This window comes from Odontesthes bonariensis, chromosome 13, assembly GCF_027942865.1.
Source record: "Odontesthes bonariensis isolate fOdoBon6 chromosome 13, fOdoBon6.hap1, whole genome shotgun sequence".
NCBI classification, from domain to species: domain Eukaryota; kingdom Metazoa; phylum Chordata; class Actinopteri; order Atheriniformes; family Atherinopsidae; genus Odontesthes; species Odontesthes bonariensis.
The window spans coordinates 29,055,312-29,073,328 of NC_134518.1; the positions used below are offsets into that span (position 1 = coordinate 29,055,312).

Sequence of the window (18,017 nt, forward strand, 5' to 3'; positions counted from 1 at the left end):
TTGCCTAGACTTGAACTCATGCTTGTAATAAATCCAGAATATTTTCAAAAAATTAGATCTAATAAATATAACTTTGTACAGAGTATAAAAACGTATTTTCCAATGTATTTAGCCTTAAGGACTTCATAGCTGAGAAATTGAATTAAAAATAAAAATGTAAATCAACAGGCGCAAGAAAGAAAAACAGGACATAAAACAGCCTGGGCAAATGTAGTATGTAGTTTGAATTTCTTTTGTATTATCATTATTATAATTATCGTGTTTTTATTTAGTTGACCGGCACTAAATATCACTTTCTGTTTCCAAGGGAACGCCTCTGTATTGTCGCGCGTGCGCTGTACGTCCTTCTGCTCCTTTTCCGCGAACAATAAACATTTTTGCTTCCCGTCTTAATTTTCTTCCCGTTTCTAGCTAATATTTGTGCGTCTGATGGGCGGATGTCAGCTGTTTCCAGTGGTCTTGTTATTCACTGTCGGTGCACTCGTCTCTCGCGCGTGTTGCAGAAATGTGAGCTCGGGGGAAACTCGCGTTAAGTTAAATGACTCTGCAGTGGATTTCGACTCGTTCAGGAAAAAGTTTAACCGCTCGTGTGAAGTCAGCAGCGAGGAATCCAACCGGCGTCTTCTGTATTTTCAGGTAGGAGTTAAGAGAGAAACTTTATAGTGTCTTCGCCTACTTTACCCGCACTTCCATTTTGATAACAGGCATAGTTCATTAGTACACCACGCCCACTTACGCATAATAAAAAAATGTTTTTCAAACATGGGATCTGTTCATTTTTTGGGGCGCATATTAATTTGATATTCTGTATCTATAAATGTTGGATGATTAAATTAACTTAAGAAAAACACAATTTTTTACATAGTGTAAAAAATAAACGGTTTTCAAAACCAAATTCCTCCATCCATGATTAGCTGCAGATGTTTAGGATATACAATCAGCTGAATTCAGTGTGGTTAGTACCTATTACCATGATATCTGGGTAATGTAATCAGATTAAAATCTATTAAGAATGACAGTAGAATTAGGATTATGCACTGATAATCCACAACATTGTGATCACCGATAAGTAAAGTGAGTGACACTGTTCATCTGAGGTGTTCATCCGGCCTCCACCACCAAAAGAATCAATACCACCACAGTACCAGGTTGTTCATCCAGTTTCCCCAGAGCAAACCTGTTCTTACATGTCACAACTTTAGCACTTAGGCCATAAAAACCTTTTGCACAATTCAGGATGTTTAGCTCTTCAGTTCAATTTTTTTCCCCCCACTCATTACAGATTTAGTGAGTTTGATTCAACCATTACGTTAGATGGTGTAAGCCAAAGTCAGCAAACACAACTAAATATTGCCAACAGCAGACATTGCTCAGTCTGTCTAATGGAAGATTCTGCTTTGGCATAATGGTTTAGCAGCTACCATTACTCTCTCACTACCTCACTGTTTTATTCAAGAATTTCAGCATTAACAATTCATGCTGAAGACTGGGGTTGATTAGCACCTTCTGCTGTCTTTCTAGTTAACCTCCACTAATTTGTCTTTTGTGTTATTGCAGGATGCTGCAGTGCGGCATATATACCTGAACTCATTTCCCACAGAACCACAGTCTGCCAAGTATGGCATCAACCAGTTCTCTGACCTGTCACAGGAGGAATTCAGGGGTAAGTGAACATTTTGCTGTGTATTGTTGCAGAAATTAATTTCTCAACTTGTCCACTGAAATGTTTCAAATGGAACTGAGCACCTTGGCTACTGGATAGGTGTTGAATGCAGAGTCATTGTTTACAGGCACCTTGGGATGTGGGATGGGATTTGAGGTGCATCTTTTTTTCCACAGAAGTTTACCTGCAAGCAATCAGCGACAGAGCTCCTGCCTTCTCTGGACTGAGCATAGAGGAGCTCCCGGCCAAATTTGACTGGAGGGACAAAGCAGTGGTGGCACCAGTCCAGAACCAACTAGCAGTAAGGCTTATGCAGATGGATGCACCATTTAGCTGCAGTATTGAAACCCCCGTCGGATGAAATGAATGGCATTTGACATCTCATCACAGTGTGTTTTGCCGGGAAACCTTTGGTCGGGCTTCACTCTCTTACTGACCATTTAAACATTGCCGCAGTCCAAGTCTTTCCCCTCATAGCAATAGTACTCTCTGATGGCAGCAGACTCGCACAATATTAGTCAGGTTGTTTTAATGTTATGACTGAAAAGCGCATACTGAAGGCGTGGGAGTTTGTTATATGAACAGAGACACCAGCGGGTTTCATACAGAGAAATATCTTTTTTTTTCTTCTTAAAGAAAAAGATCTCGTGTATAAAACAGTACTAAGAAAAAGTAGACTTTTACACACAAAAACCTATGGAAACCACAGTTTGCTCTCTGTTCTTTTCTGCTTTTTGTTTTTTGCGTTGCATTTCTAAAACCCATTTCATCTGATAGACTTGTTAATGCGGTTGAGGTGAAAGGGATTCAGTCTATGCACTGAAATGTCATGGAAAGACGAGGCGGACCTACTTGAACCCCACCACCTGCCACATCCCTGCATCATCAACTCATTTTAACAGCTGCAGTGTGCTGCACAACTGACCATGAGTGTCAGCACCGGAGTCTGACTCCAGCTCTTCGCCCTGCGCTTCGTGGGGTGGGGAATGTGGTGGTGAGATGACACTGATTAATGAAAAAGGGAGGGTTCATATCCAATTTGATTTCTGTCTTTTACAAGTGAAAAGCAGCTATTGAGCAGTTGTGAACCACGAGCACCAAGAACACAATTCTGAGTGTTTATTATAAAGTGTCTCTATAAGTAAGTTGTGATTTTGTTTAAAAATAAATGTGAGAGAGACTCCCGCATTTAATTTCTGCAATCTGACTTCAGTTCACCAACTCACCATCTGCTCATCCAATTCCTCCTGTCTCTGGAATGCTTGTACACGTTGGTCAGAGTTTGTGTACAGGTGCACACGTGACATTCTCACAAGTTTGTGGGTGTTTTTTTTTGTGCGGGAACTGCTCTTTTTTTTTTTTTTTTACTGTTTTGTGCATGTGCTGCAGCAATAAATGAGGCCCCTCATCATGCTGATTGACTAACATGCATGCTGATGGGGTTATTTGCTTAAGCTGTCATGCTGAGTAAGAAATATTTTCATGAATATGTCCAATATTTCTTCAGTCATAGGCAAGAAGATTTCTAATGTAGAAGCGCGTGTCGAAAATGATTTCATCCATGCAGTTGGTTTCCCTCTTTGAATAATCTAGAACCTATGAATATGCATGAATATTTTTATATTTATTTGAACAATTAGCTGTTCGATACAAGCCGGCTCCGGTTTCCCTGATAAATCTGCTCCAGGTGAGCCTTTGTGTTGCCACACAACAATTAGCAACACGTGTTGCATCCCGGACACCCTGGACTTGGCTTCCAACCTAGCCGTGATGCAGCAAAGCCGTGTTTGTATTTACAAGTTAGTCAAAGTGAGATTTATGATGATTGCATAGAGAATTCCCTCTTCAGCAGACCAATTTTGTTCCTCTAGTGTTCCGCTGAAGGTCAAACATCCATCTGAAGTAGTAATGAAAACATATTTGAGTGGAAGCAGACTTCAATGGCTTTGGAAAAACAATGAGCTCAGGGAGCAGAATGGACCAGAGATGCATAAGGGAGAGGGTTAGTGAGATGGAGTTGTTACTTGTCCTCTGTGAGGGTGCACTTTTTGCTCTTTTTGTCCTTTATCTCTTTAGTAAGTCAGTTTGCTGCAGGGAATGCTATTTTCACTGTAAAGCTCTTTTCCTAAGGGACAGAAATAACCTATGTGAGAAATGCTGGATGGTAACATGGTATATACAGTATTTCATTCTCTTGAATTTAGGAAGGGTGTAGCGCTCCTGGGAGAGGCTGTAAATGACTGCGCTCACCTACAGAAGCACTCAGCTCTGCTGCAGTTGTTTCTGCTCAGATTTCCTCATTGGCTGGCTCCGTCTGTGGAGCTGCCTGGGCTGAGTTCCCACAACAGATAGATGGATAAACAGAAAATAAAACCCAATAGCATCCAAACAAACACAAAATATCAAGCCACTTACATCTGATAAATTCGTCTTGATTCAGTTTTTCCTTTTCTCGATTCCTCGTTTATGACTTGAGTGCATTTCAGTCTTTGAAAAGAGTGCAAAGATTGCCTTTACATTTTGTTTGCTCAGCACGCACTTATCTCCGGTCCAGGCTGAATTTGATTTTTGTATTGATTATAAGCCAATGAACCATGTTGACAGAAAAAAACGTGAGATTCAGTTTGAAAAATGAGATTTCTCTGTACAAATATTAAACATAAAAAAGGGCTCTCAAATAATGACATGCTTCGTGTTCCCTCTCCCAGAGGGGGAGAAAAAATGGCTTGAATTAAAGCAAGGAAATCTGGGCTGTGTATCGGCTCTATGATAAGAAATAAAACATATTCTTCAGATAATACAGTTGAGCTTTAGCCTTGAAGCCTTGAAGTACATGTGTTCTTTGCATTTATCTCACATGTTGCTAATAGATGCGAGCGGAGTACATTAATTGAAGCAGAAATGACATTTATCCAAGATTGTTTGCCGAAGCTGGTTCTGTCAGTAGATGGCAGCAGAAAGCAATTAGTCACAGTTGATTCATACTGGTCATATGTGCCTCATGTCGTATGCATCCAGCTCACTGAGGGCACTTGATCAAAAATACCTTTCATAAGTAAAGATTGGGTTTGTGATTGGGCTCGAACAGAAAGTTTAGAGCTGTGTGAAAATCTCCAACGTTTATCTAAATTTCGGAGTTGGTTCAATAAAAAAGCCTGTTGAGCGACGTTCAAAAATGCAGGATTGATTAGAACAGCAGGGTTGCACATAAGCAGATCATCGATCATGTTAGTTTCCACAAGTCTTTGCCCTGCTGAAATGTTTGTGGGAAAAACTGATTTTTCTCTTGAAGAAGATGAACAAAAGGCATGAGAAAAAAAAAGTTTACTTTGGATACTGTAGGATGTATCTGGAATCATAGTTTGGATCTGACTTGACCTTTTTTTCTGCTTTTGTTCTGCTTTTGTTCGTTCCATCGCTGTAATTTGCAGTGTGGGAGTTGTTGGGCATTTAGTGTGGTCGGTGCCATACAATCCGTCGGTGCTATCGGAAGCTCACAGCTGGAGCAGCTCAGCGTGCAGCAGGTTGTGGACTGCTCCTACAGAAATGCGGGCTGCCATGGAGGCTCCCCATCCCAGGCTCTGAGTTGGTTAAAACAAGTGAGTTGATTTTTCTATGTAACAGATTTGCATGTAACACAGACTTTCAAAGTTAAAAACCTGGATTAGGCCTTCGATCCTAATATCTTATTGAGTATTTTTGTCAGTTAAGCAGCTGCTTTTACAGAGGCTTGTGATAGAAAGCAAAGTCAGATGGCTTTCTTATATCTATCAGGAATAACTGAGCTGTGTTCTGATAACATACTTACATTTCAATTTTTCTGTCTAGACCAGGCTGAAGCTGGTGACTCAGTCAGAGTATCCGTACAGGGCCAAGAGAGGAATCTGCCATTTCTTCTCCCAGTCACATGACGGTGTTGCTATAAAGAACTTTACTGTACATGGCTTCAGGTAAAAGATGCATTTTTACAAGTTATTTATATGTAATAAAGGCTAAATATCAAAACCCAAGTAAAATCAAGTGAAGTTTAACTCTGTTTTCTGAGAGTACCTATAGGGCAGAGGAACGGGGTGTGGGATTGGTGCTGTCCAGTGACGGGCCGCAGTGTTTACACTGTCAACACCAACACGGGCAGCTCAGTGAGTCAGCTGTTTCGGGAACTGAGGTTACTCTCAGTTAACATAAATCAGATCTCTTTTTTTCATTTTAAACAGAAATGCGACTCACTCTTATTCAGATCCATCGCCTGTCATTGGCATTTTCTTTTTATTAGCTCGTCGTTCCGTGCAGTGTGATTCACACGCCATCAGTGAGATCCTAATTGTTCTTGCAGAGTATGATGGGCAACGTCTCCTGCATGCAATGCGGCCATTCTAAGAAACATACAGCTGCAGACATATTTATTCAGGGCTTTTGCAAGTTCTGAGCGTTTTGCAAGCAGGGCTTCAAAGGATTGAAATCTTTTGCTTTGGACTGAACGCAGTGGGGGAAAAAGTACTCTCTAAAATACAGGAAAATTAGCATTAAGAAAACTACTAAAGAAATTGAGGAGCTGTCTTACTTGGCTGTAAATCTGCAAGGAGCAGTCATCTTAGGCGCAAAGAGGAAGAATAAACAAGTTGCCTGGGAAATGGGAGGATGAGTGATAACCGTGGCCCAGTGCCCAATAGTTTGTGATACCACCAGCTGGCCTGCACTGCCATCCAGGCAAAAAGCCTCATAAGCCTGTGCTTAGTAGGACACAGCCATGGGCAGCTGCAAAAGGAGAGAGTTCAAATGTTTCACTTGAGAGCAGATTAGCTCTGCAGCTTCAAAACTCTGGATGTCCGGCGGATGACCTGGATAGCTTTGGTCTGAAAGCAAAAAGCTACAAGGAAAACTAATTGCTGCGATTCAAACTCAGTACTGGCGATTTTCTGCAAGACGTGTGAAAGGAATAAACATTGGGAGCACCAAAAAAAGTAATGACTTTCAAGCAGTATGTTCTATGACATGACAGATTGAGTCAGTGTTCAGCCTACACTCTAACCTATGAAAACCATCATGTTCACATGGGACTAACGGCATCGTGAGGCAACTTTCAGAATGTCTGAAATGAGTTTATATTGATCTTTGGAACAAATTCTGCTTCTTTTGAAGTGTGGTGTTTACCAGTGGCCTCCTGCCACCTGTAAGAAAGGGTAGTCAATATATTCTGCACATTTTAGGCTTTTTAGCTGTATGTACCTTCCACAAAATATTTCTTTACAGCTTTTTTCCCTTCCATCATAGCCATCTCTTTAGTGCAAATGGACCTTTTCTTAAGTAAGAAGTAAAGTAGTTCCTCTTTTTGTTTGAAATGGCTGCAACACCTTTCCGTTCTCCTTGTCGAGGGCAAAAGGCATCAAAATATTGACAAGACAAAACATGACGCACAAGAAACCCTGGAGGAGAGCCATCTCAACAGAGTTTTAAACATGAAGGATACCAGCGCAAAGACCCCAAGTGATATACCACCTCCCACGGTGGAAAAAATTCACTTCTTTCCACCGTCAGATCAGACAATGAGCAAGATTTAGAGGTCTCGTGTGGAGCGAAGATGGTGCGCCACTTAGCGTCCTCACCTATTTGTGGAATATTGATGTGGTCTCGTAAACTGTAGCTTATTCAGAAGGCTGCCGTTTTATATTTCAAGGGAAATACATTTCCAGTCTTTGGGATCAGAACCTTGAGGTAGACTCAAACACAGTGAGGCTGCTGTTTCATTCTGTGGCGCATACGTACTGAACTTGATGACATGAATTGCAACCCATTTGCTTTTGCCTTTCAGTGATTGCTTTCATTAGTGCTTTGTTTTTATATTTTCTTATGTATTTATAATCTGCTTCGTTCTGCACTCACTTTTTCAGTGTTTTTTTTTGTTTTGTTTCTTCATCATTGAATGCCTTTTTAGCTAATCTGACTATTTTGTATTTGGATTCATTCGACCTTATTGTTTTTTTTTTCAAATGATGTTTTGGTTCTTTTCTTTGCCGTTTTCGTGCTCCTTTGAGTTGCTTCTTTGTTTGAAATACGCCATATAAATACGAGCTTGCCTTGTTAAACAAGGCTTAAAAGTAAAGCAAAGTAAAGATCATTTTCAGACTAAGTAAATGTCAATGTCATGCTCATTCTTGATTTGCTGGTGTACCCTTTTCAACAATCCACTGATCCAGCATGAAAATGTTCCTTTTGACCTGCCCCTGTCTTCTGGAATTGGATGTTTCTGCAAGGAGGAGTCTCGTCAGGGAGTCAGATCTTTACTGCTGCGCAGCAGGGGACAAACATAATCATAATGTCAAAATGGATTTTCAGTATAGTTGAGCATTGACACAGGTTCCGTGGATCGTATGTAATGAGCCTTGCAGAGGAGGGCATCACAGATACCTCCGGTGGGATTCATCTGACCAGAGGACGGAAAGGGGTGACAGGGGGGCTGCATATGTAGTACAACATAAAAAGAAGAAGTGAGAAAAATGTGCAAATACTTGTTCAAAAGCAAGCGTACTAATGAGGAGGAATGTAGAGGATAGTCAAATTCTAATGTAGACGAGATGGTGGAAAAATAAATGTACAATTGTGAAATGTGTGAACGATCCTTCAGTCTTTCAGTATTTCAGTATGTAGCCTCATACTTTGCCCCTGACTTAGATCTATAGTGTTCTTGGAAAAAGCTATTTAATCACAAGGCCAAACAAGTAACCTCAAGGAAAAATGTTTCTGTTATTTTTCCTCAGTGGTCAAGAGGAGGCAATGATGGGTCAGCTAGTGGAGCACGGTCCTTTGGCTGCTATTGTGGATGCTGTCAGTTGGCAAGATTACCTGGGAGGCATCATCCAGCACCACTGCTCCAGCCAGTGGTCTAACCACGCTGTTCTGATTGTTGGATACGACACTACTGGTACAAGCTGCCTCTACGATGGGAAGGAATCATAGTGCAGCAAAGAAGGGATTTTCTATTTTACTTGAGCTAATACAGTTACAGGTCAATTAGATATACAAGGGACTGTGAAAGAAATTTAAATAATAAATATGACTGTTTTTATCAAGTCTTGAAGTCTTGAAAACAAAAAATACATTATCAGGACATTTGGTGAACATTGCATCCCTAAAATCACATTGTTTTTAAATATCTAGTTAACTGTCTGCTAAAATGATGAGACATGTTTGGATGTCGTATTTTTCCTAACTGGTACTAATGTGCCTTGATCGATCGATCGATCGATCTTGCTTGTGTAATGTTTGAATATGAGGAAAATCACTTCACATCATTTACCTGAAGTGCTGTACATTTAGATCGTTACCTAATGGACTCGAGTCTCGGTTGTAAAACACAAAATCATGCTGTAAATATTTTTGCGGGTTTAATATTGTAATTGCCATCATGTGAATATTGTTCATCAAATTTATTTCTTCACATTGCTGTCAAATTATAATGTTTTTTTTCAACATCATTGGTTCACAGTTTTATTTTCAAAGGATCACACAAGGGCAAAAGCTGTTATGTAACAGTCTAAAGTGTATCGAACTGCAGTGAACACGCACACAACCAATGTTCCTTTTCTGAGTAAATATTGTATTTAAGCCTTGAAAAGCATGTTTTCTCTCATAGGTGAAATTCCTTACTGGATTGTGCAGAACTCCTGGGGAACTACATGGGGAAACGAAGGTTATGTTTATATAAAGATTGGTGGCAACATTTGCGGTAAGTTCAATAGCTTATGTCCTTTTGTCATCCTTATCTTTTGGTTCTTTTTTTTTTACAGCAATGTCAACTATTCCCTCAGGGATTAATCACGCAACTCTCTTTGGTTTCTTTCAGGTATTGCAGATTCTGTGGCAGCTGTTTTTCTTTGAGGACAGTTTGTATGACGACAGTATGAGTCAGTTTGTGTGAGTCACTGTGTGTTGGTGTCTACCTGTGCCAAATTGAAATCGGTCGTCTGTTTTCTTTGAGTGATTTTTTTTTTTGTTTGTTTTGTTTTGGGCATTGTTTTTATGGAAAAGTAACCTTCTTGTGTCATTAAAACAAAATAAATCACCTCATATGTTTGCAAGTCTTGGATTATGCAAAGCAACAGAACACTCACTCACTCACTCACTCCTGCAAAACTGAAGCAACACCAATAGTTTCACTGTACAAAATATGTATTTACTAAATACATAAAGTTACGTTACAAGCAACAATTCCAATAAATTCAGCTATACAAAAACGTCACATTAATTACTGCATAAATACAAAACATGATTAATTCATTGAGTACCATATAGAATACTATACAAAACATATCCACAGCCGCTACATCACTAACATTATGTACACATTTAATGGCTTAAAATGATCACATTAATGCTGTGCAAATGGTTCTGTTTTTAGATGTTGAGTTTTCATTTTATGTGCACTTTTTTTCAGTGAAGCCACATCTCAGTCATCTAACATGCCCCCCTATGACTAAGTGACATGAAATAGGTTGCATTTATGTAAAAACCCAGCAGCGTTGTCCCTGCACGCACAGTTTGATCGCTGCTCCCACTGAACCGTTTGCCTTCAGGTCAGTCAATGTGCATTTACATAATTTCATTGAGAGAACATCTAAGCAGGTCTTATCAAGTTGCCATCTGCAGTACGTTGTGACTGACAGTCAAGATTAGAGTAAAATGGCCTGATTTGGCTTCTTGATCTCTTTGTTGTCTCACACGTTGTGTCACAAGCTGTGCAGCCTGCTTTTTTTTTATTTATATCATTTGGTTTCCCCTGCTCGCAAAACCCTAAAATGCACAAACCTAATTCTGATTTAACTTGTATATTTTTTCAGAGAAAAACTCAACCTTTTGTCCTACTGGTGTAAAAGACCCAATTTCAGCCTCTGAACATTACTACATCATTTGTTGTGCTTGTTTAAAGAAGAATATGGTTAACACTGCCATTATTATTGACAAAATGTGCAATTTTTCAATATACAGGCTTTCTCGGGTACTTTAAGCTAATTCACTGAGTTCTGAAACATATTGACTCAACAGAACATTTGTCTTTGATGACCTGTAATTCACCTGCGCACCTGTCAGCATAACTTTAGCAAATGGACGGTTGTCACATGCGATCCAGTGAAGGCGAGCCAAGACAGACGACTGAGACGCAGTCTAGTCGGAGTCTTCACTGCTGCAGTAGGAGCTGTCGCAGCACTCGGCCATGTAGAGGAAGGTATGAACGTTGGGATTCAGCTTGGGCACCCAGGTGCGAGGCACCAGGAAGGTTGCCAGGTTGAACAGATCCACAAAGACTTTGTAGCGGTCACTAAATAAATAAGAAAGCAGAGTATTTGTACACTGTGAGTTATAGGAAACTAGGTTCATTTTGATTTGAACAGTTTATCTGTGTGCTCTCCAGGACGAAATGACAGAGCGACAGGTTTATTGAGATGAGCAGAGTATCACTGTCCTGTCTTTCTGAATAAACTGAATGATTGCAGTGTGAAGGGTCTAATCATAAGATGAAAGTGTGCACCATTCAGTACCTGACAGTGGATCTCAGGTAGTGGTAGCCAGAGGAGCCCCCTGTGCCGGCTTTGCTGCCAATCATACGGTGCACCATGCACACATGGTTGTCTTGAAAAGAAAGGGGAAAAAAAAAAAAGTATGACCACTTAAGTGAGCAGTATTTTTGGCTCTTCATGGACTGGTAACTCTTTAGTCATAAGTGAGACGCAGCATTTTCTTCGACGCCTTAACTCCCACATTAGTCCAGCATAGCCTTTAGGGCCTTTCTTAAATTAGCACCAGCGACTCATAGTGATTTGTAAATTCTTACATCTCCATTTTGTCATGAGGGTGTCGATGTCCATGAGGGATGTGAGCAGCTGGAAGGGAACCTGGAACCTTGGCTCTTCCCTAAAAGGTAAGAGAAGATTTGATTTGCACTTGATGTGTAGGAAAATTGCTCTAAATTTTAATCACGATAAAACGAGAGCAGCTGTCACCTGTTCACCACCAGCAACCGAGCAGTTTTGCACTAATTATCACTTTCCAGTAACTGTTGGATGACTTTGTTGGCTCTGGCGCAGCCTTAATGAGTCTCTTGTGACATTCTGTCCTTATGACACATGTTTTTACAAAACTGACTGCCACACCTTTAGGTGAAGCTGACAGACATGCTCAGACTGTTGAAGCATTCTCAGAACCTCTTTACAACTGCTGTTGGTGTCACATGAATTTCATGGCTCACAGCGTTTTTTAGAACGGGGGCTTGTGATATGGAAATTTTATATGGGAAAAATTAATGAGTACTCCTGCGTCTGGAACTCGCACTGAGGTGTTCTTAAGCTCGATATCCCTTTGGAGGAGTCTGCACCGCCCATGTGTAAAACTGTGTTAATACAATGCAAGTGTTGCTGTTTTGCCAGACAATTAAAGGTGATCTTTAATGCTGATCACTGATCTTCATACCTGTAGAAGTAGATCATCAGAGCGCCTTGTAGAGCCTTGTAAGAGATCCGCCTTTCACCTTGTTAGCAAAAGTGAGAACATTTTAGCTTCAAAGCGGCACAATGTGTCATTATTTGAGTGGAGTTTAAAGTCCACCTGGCAGAACTTTGAGTGAGCTCTAAACAAACAGAAAGCACTACTGACAAATATGACATCTGATTGAACAGTTACCTTTGCTGACCAGGTGGTCATGACGCTTTTCATCAAACAGAGATGTGAAGAGCTCTCTCCGTTTGACCAGCTCAGCCATCAGCTCCTCCCTCTCCTCAGAATCTGGCGTTTTCTTAAAAAATAAACAATGCCCACAGATGAAAATACAGCCTCTGTCAATCATCTGCACTCCAGGGAAAGCAAAGAAAGTTTGTTCTGAAAGCTCAAGTCATTTCTTACCTCAATTTTCTCCTCCTCCAGATTCAAGCCATCAAATATATTGATTTCCAACCTTGCCCAGAAATTGAATCCATCCACCTCCAATCCCGGAGTCCTCTCCAGCCACTCCTGAAGGGAAAATACAAGGCTTATTGGCAATTACACCCTGGTCCGTAGCACATAAGCTTCTCCAGGGAAGGTTAAAGAAAATATAGATGCAGATATACAGCAGTTAAGAGTAACCCCGAGTAAATTAACTGAACGACTAAGCCAGAAGAATCCATGTAAGACGAACCTCCACCAGCTTTAGGAGTGTTGCCTCCTGTTCTGAGGCGAGCAGCATCTCACTCTCGCGGCCTTTGAAAATGTCTCTGTAATGGCGTCTGTTGTATGGAACCCTCAGGTTTTCCGGCACCCCGATTTTGTTCTCCAGGATACGAAACTGAAGGCTTTGAAAGCCAGAGGCCGGAGACAGGTACTCCCTATATACACAAATTCAAGTTAAGCATACATGCGCAACATTCAAGCCGAGTACACTATCATAAAGAAGTGCATCTCATAAAAATTTTAGAGCCGAAGCCGAAAGCACCACTACTTATTTATGAGTTCACCTAAAGTCAAAAAAGTCCAAAGCTGTCATTGTTTCCAGAACTGCAAACTGTTCGACCAGCAGCCTGAAGATCATTACAATCCTGTGTATGCGAGTGTTTACTTTCAGCATGTTGCGTTCATCTCGAACCTGAGGGGACAGAAAATGTACAGAAAAAGGACTGTGAATCACAGTAAAAATGGTCAACTCCATCCTAACACAGAAAAAAAACACTGAAACTCTACGTTCATAGCATGATTTTAAATGTTCAAAACACAGAATCACTGAGAAATCTGACATTTTCAAACAGTATTAAATCCACTTAGTATCAGAACTGTTGTGCCAACATTTTGGAGCAGGTGTTTAACTTAAATATCCGAATTTTTGGTGCAAAATGTTCTTTTCCATGAAACTTACATGTCCACTGATAAAGATGTCTCGCACGGAATCCAGTTCAAACAGAATCTGTTTGAACCACAGTTCATAGGCTGAAATAAAGTGAAGCAAAGGTTAAGGCATAATTTAGAAAATAAACACACAGATCCTCCTCTTCCTTACATTCATCTGTCTTTGTTAGTTTAAAAAAAAAAAAAAGCAACAATCTGGTTTCAATACGCAAACAATATGGAACCAAATAAACAAACTCATTTTACCTTGATGGGTGACAATGAAGAGGTGCTCATCATGGATCTTATTGCCCTTTAGTTCACTTTGCAGTACCTGGGCTTTGACTATTTTGTCAAGCTTGGAAAGAAGAAAAAAAAAAAAGCACATTACAGTACTCATCTCCCCTAAAAAGCCAATTATTTAGATGGTACATTTCAAAGGTCGTCTCTTCTACCTGCAGGTAGTCTCCATAGATGATTCCTCCTTTGCTGGCGTTGTTAACCCCTGCCTGTGAGGCATCCTCATCGTCGTCTTTAGGAGGTTTATTTTTGAATAATCTGTGGTACAAAGAGAGATCAGCCTTCTGTTACCTGCTGTTTCTGTCATCCGGATTAGTAACGGAAGAGGAATGCATTTAACAAATGTGGATAAAATTCTAACAAAAAAATTCTGATGCGATGACAATTTGAACGTACAAATGCCTCTTCTCAAAGTACGGACATCCACTCATGACTTTTCCTGATCAGTTACAGCAAAGATGTCTTCTTTCTTCCTGGACTAATGTTTACTAATACTGTCATCAACAATCCAGGTTTTTAAAGATTTGCCTCATCCAATCAGTCAGGAGCACACGGTCACCATCCGGCCCGCCTTTATTTGTCCCACGCAAGCGTTGTTTACCTTTAGCCGGGACTACTTTCTGGACTTTGTTTTACCTGCTATAGAGGGGTGAAAAACAAAAAAGGTCACAGGTCCTTTTCGAATATAAGAAATAAATAAATATATATATCTTAACAGTAAAATACCACATTGACATCAGTTATTGAATATTCTTCCCATTATAAGAATTTAAATTGAAAATGTTTCAATCGAGAGCTTCTTATGTGCAGAACGTAATCGGGAAACTTCTGTTTGTTTGTAGCTGACTTGGTCATAGGGTTTGTTCTGTGTTTGCAGTGTTCTGCTGCTGTTGCAGCTGTACTGAACCTAACAAGCTGAACTCTTACATAAGAGCGAGGAGGGCACTTTTTTTGGCTGCCTGCCGACGCTGACGTGCACTTTGCACAAATTTGACTTCTCGTCGATGTTTACGATACTGATATTATTTCTTTTTTTGAATTTTTATGAAAAGCTCATCTTTTATTCATCCTCACCTGCTGCAAAAATAATGAACACATTGTAATTTGTGCTTATATTAACGCTTCCATGAACGTATGACCGTGCTATCTGGAAATCCCTGTTGCGTCTCTGAGGGTCACTGCACTCACCTGTAAATATTTTCTCTTTGGTTAATGTTTTATTGAGCTCATCGCTGGAGATGTGTGAGTCTGCTGAGGTTATTCTGCGAATGGTGCGACACGTGCTTTGAAAGAAGTCACGCTGAGCTTTTCTTCTTTTCTTCTTAAAGCCGTTCTATAGGTGCTACACATACCTAAAGAGCAGGAATTTGTTGCTGTCAACAGCTTGTTGAAAGCTTCAAATGTCATGATTGTTAGAGCTGCAAAATTAGCCCGAGTTCATGGAAACTTATTAGCTCACTCCTCTTCACCACCTGAGCTTACACCACAACACACTGTCAGTCAAAGCAGGGAGATTCCTGTGGAAGAACAGTCATGCCAGTTTCATCAGTGGAAAACGGAGAATCCACAGTCCACCCTCTATATCTCTCAGATCATTAGCTTTGTTTTTTTTCTTTGTGGAATTATCAAGTAGAGTCCCATAGCATGTGCAGTGGTCCCTTAGAAGATCAGAGGGATGATAACAAGCAGCTATTTCTGAATTGGGACAAGGTACGAGCCTACCATGAGGAGCAGCAGCAGCCCCAAAATGCTTTGTTCTTGTTCCCATTTAGCCGGGATGAATGGGACTCTTTCGGAGAGGGTTACGCTGGATGAGATCCTTGAGACGACATGACACTACCACTGTAGATTTTCTGAGATTTAACAAACCTGTCCATCTCTCCAATAGGACACGTGTATCACGCGCCATCTCCACGGGTTGAATAAGTCACTGATTAAAAGCAAAAGGGATGTGGACTGTTTTTGTTCTTAGTGCCACGTAGTCCTCCCCGCTCCCATGAGAGTTTGACAATATAACCATCTTCCCTCCTCGCCCTTGAACTCCGCAGTCGTAGGCTCGAGCTGCAGGAGTGTTTTTTTTCCAGCGCCTGCCGCTCCATCAGCTGTAACTACATCTTTACATCACTTTTAATCATTTTTCAGCACTCAACCCATGATGTGTTTATCACTGAAGTGTCAACAAAAGATTATTCTTACAAAAGAAGAACAAACATATCATTAAGATCTGCTTTTTCTTTCCTCTGTTCTCTGCTGCTCAGTTAGCAGCCATTTTCACAAAGGTATAATGTTCTTTATAGCATTAAATATAATTCTTTTTTCATCAAAAAGCTTATTGTGTTATAATATGATATTATATATGACACACATTCATGCAAATGAATGTAAATTGATAACATTTACATTGATTTATTTCATTTTGGCATTAAATAGTAGCTTAAAATAATAAAGTGGTACTCAAGCAGAGTGTCACTAGAGTGGAAATGAATTTAATTCGCAGCCTAAACATGACTACATTATGGGATTGTTATGCAGATATTCGTAATATCAAAGTATTGCACTGAATTCTAATTTGTTCCAAATATCTAAAGCTATGCTAATTCAATGTAGAAAAAAAAATGTGTCCGGAGAACAGAGACGGTTTTTAAGTTTGTTTTGTGGAGAAGGTGAAGTGATGATTATGTGTGACTGCAAGCAAGCTGAGTCTGATAGTCTCTCTGAACATCTGTTATTCACACATTGTGGATGTGTTTTCAGAGATGTGTCCTTGTTTTATCCTGCATTTTGTCCCTTCTATGTAAAACATTTGCAAATAGAAATACCAGGTTTATACATGACAGTAAATGAGCATTCATTATTTTTGTTTTAAGGAGGCTCAGTGAAACTTAAGCATCTTTACCGTCCTGTGGGAAATTGTTCGGTCATTGGTTTCTCTTACACTTCTAACAATTAATTTAATCTTTGCAGGTCTGGTTAACTGAGAATCCTCAAGCTGTCAACTGAAGGTAAGTAAGAGGAATAATGAAATAACACTCACATTATGTGCCTGTGAAAAATGGAATTACATGAGTTTCTAGGAAAAAAGTAAGAGCACAGCATCTAAACAAAAGATTAATTGCACACATTTGCGTATGCTGATATGATGGCTGATTTTAACCATCTAAAAAGAGGAATCTGAATTAAAGATTTAATATGCCAGTTGTCCTTGTAGATGTAATGGACAACACATTGTTTTATTAATGACAACATAATTAAAGAGCTCAAACTGTTGACTATTTCATGTGCTCATAATTATCTAATAACCTTGGTTGATGCTCTTGATGGCATATTTCTAACATCGCATCAATAATTGCTGCATTACTGTTAATTCAGCTTCACTTTGAATAACTGCAGTTTCCCTTACTCCCATTTTCATGTCGTAAAATCTTCTAGTTTAACAATTCAGGACAACAGTCCAAGCTTTCATCTTAAATCCACACACCCAGAAGGATAAAATGTTCATGGATATACATTTTTTTTTTTTTTTTAAATTTTGTTTGATTACTACGCTTACCATTTTGACACAAAGTCACTGTGACTCCCTGAAGTTAAAATCAACATCCCGAATGAAACCAAACGATGTAACTTCAAAACAGCTCTCGGGTGATACGATCTTAGCTCCCTTCCTTAGTCCTGCAATGTGTCTACAAGATGGAACATCTTGTAAAATAATTTCATGTGGCTGCTTTTATCTGAAAAAGGGAGCTTGATTGAAACGTGCTTGAGTTTTTTTTTTTCCTCAGTTGCTCTGATGCGGTTATTGCACATTTCTTTTTGGTCTTTGATGTTCTTGCAAAGTTGTGCCATCTCTTTTATATAAGCCTTTGAAGTAGGTCTAGTTGCAGTGCATGGTGATACACCACACTGTTTCCTTGGCAGTACTTAGTGTGGTCACAGCGAGATACTGCAGCAGTACTGCGGTTCATTTTAATATTACCAGCTTAACTATTCTATTTGATGTCTCTTTAAATGAACCTGGAGACTCTAGACGTGATTGTTTGGCTCCTAACATCTGGCTAACTAGTCACAAGAATTTGACTTGATTGTTTGAAGTTGGAGCTCAAAGCAACGGTGTTTTCTGACCTTTTTGAACGTACAGCGCTGGCTGCTGTTATAATACATGAGCTGAAAAGTGATGTGCAGATAAAGTCAGTTGGATGACTTTTTGAACTTT

General features: G+C 39.9%; 2 protein-coding genes across 2 annotated transcripts; one reads left to right on the forward strand and one right to left on the reverse strand.

The window, feature by feature from the left end:
• The first annotated feature begins 345 nt into the window (after positions 1 to 345).
• On the forward strand, positions 346 to 9,727 carry ctso (cathepsin O). The gene is made up of 8 exons (XM_075480738.1): positions 346 to 636; positions 1,558 to 1,663; positions 1,840 to 1,964; positions 5,095 to 5,262; positions 5,492 to 5,613; positions 8,419 to 8,582; positions 9,294 to 9,386; positions 9,504 to 9,727. The coding sequence occupies exons 1-8, from the start codon at positions 430 to 432 to the stop codon at positions 9,536 to 9,538; spliced, it is 1,020 nt and encodes a 339-aa protein (XP_075336853.1). The 5' UTR covers positions 346 to 429; the 3' UTR covers positions 9,539 to 9,727.
• A 976-nt stretch (positions 9,728 to 10,703) lies between these two features.
• On the reverse strand, positions 10,704 to 14,238 carry tdo2a (tryptophan 2,3-dioxygenase a). The gene is made up of 12 exons (XM_075480739.1): positions 14,204 to 14,238; positions 13,963 to 14,065; positions 13,775 to 13,865; positions 13,539 to 13,609; positions 13,144 to 13,271; positions 12,828 to 13,014; positions 12,554 to 12,661; positions 12,335 to 12,446; positions 12,125 to 12,182; positions 11,490 to 11,569; positions 11,197 to 11,287; positions 10,704 to 10,976 (listed from the first exon to the last, which is right to left on the reverse strand). Exons 1-12 carry the CDS (start codon positions 14,236 to 14,238, stop codon positions 10,823 to 10,825), a joined length of 1,218 nt encoding a protein of 405 aa, XP_075336854.1. The 3' UTR covers positions 10,704 to 10,822.
• Positions 14,239 to 18,017: the final 3,779 nt, after the last annotated feature.

Excerpts from the sequence above, each read along its gene's own strand:
- ctso (XM_075480738.1), top strand. The coding sequence starts at position 430 with ATGGGCGGATGTCAGCTGTTTCCAGTGGTCTTGTTATTCACTGTCGGT. Across the intron at positions 5,614-8,418 it reads TTTACTGTACATGGCTTCAG|TGGTCAAGAGGAGGCAATGA; the intron begins GTAAAAGATGCA and ends ATTTTTCCTCAG. Across the intron at positions 8,583-9,293 it reads TGTTGGATACGACACTACTG|GTGAAATTCCTTACTGGATT; the intron begins GTACAAGCTGCC and ends TTTCTCTCATAG.
- tdo2a (XM_075480739.1), bottom strand. The coding sequence starts at position 14,238 with ATGAGTGGATGTCCGTACTTTGAGAAGAGGCATTT. Across the intron at positions 13,272-13,538 it reads ACATCTTTATCAGTGGACAT|GTTCGAGATGAACGCAACAT; the intron begins GTAAGTTTCATG and ends CTGTCCCCTCAG. Across the intron at positions 11,570-12,124 it reads CTGATGATCTACTTCTACAG|GGAAGAGCCAAGGTTCCAGG; the intron begins GTATGAAGATCA and ends CTTACCTTTTAG.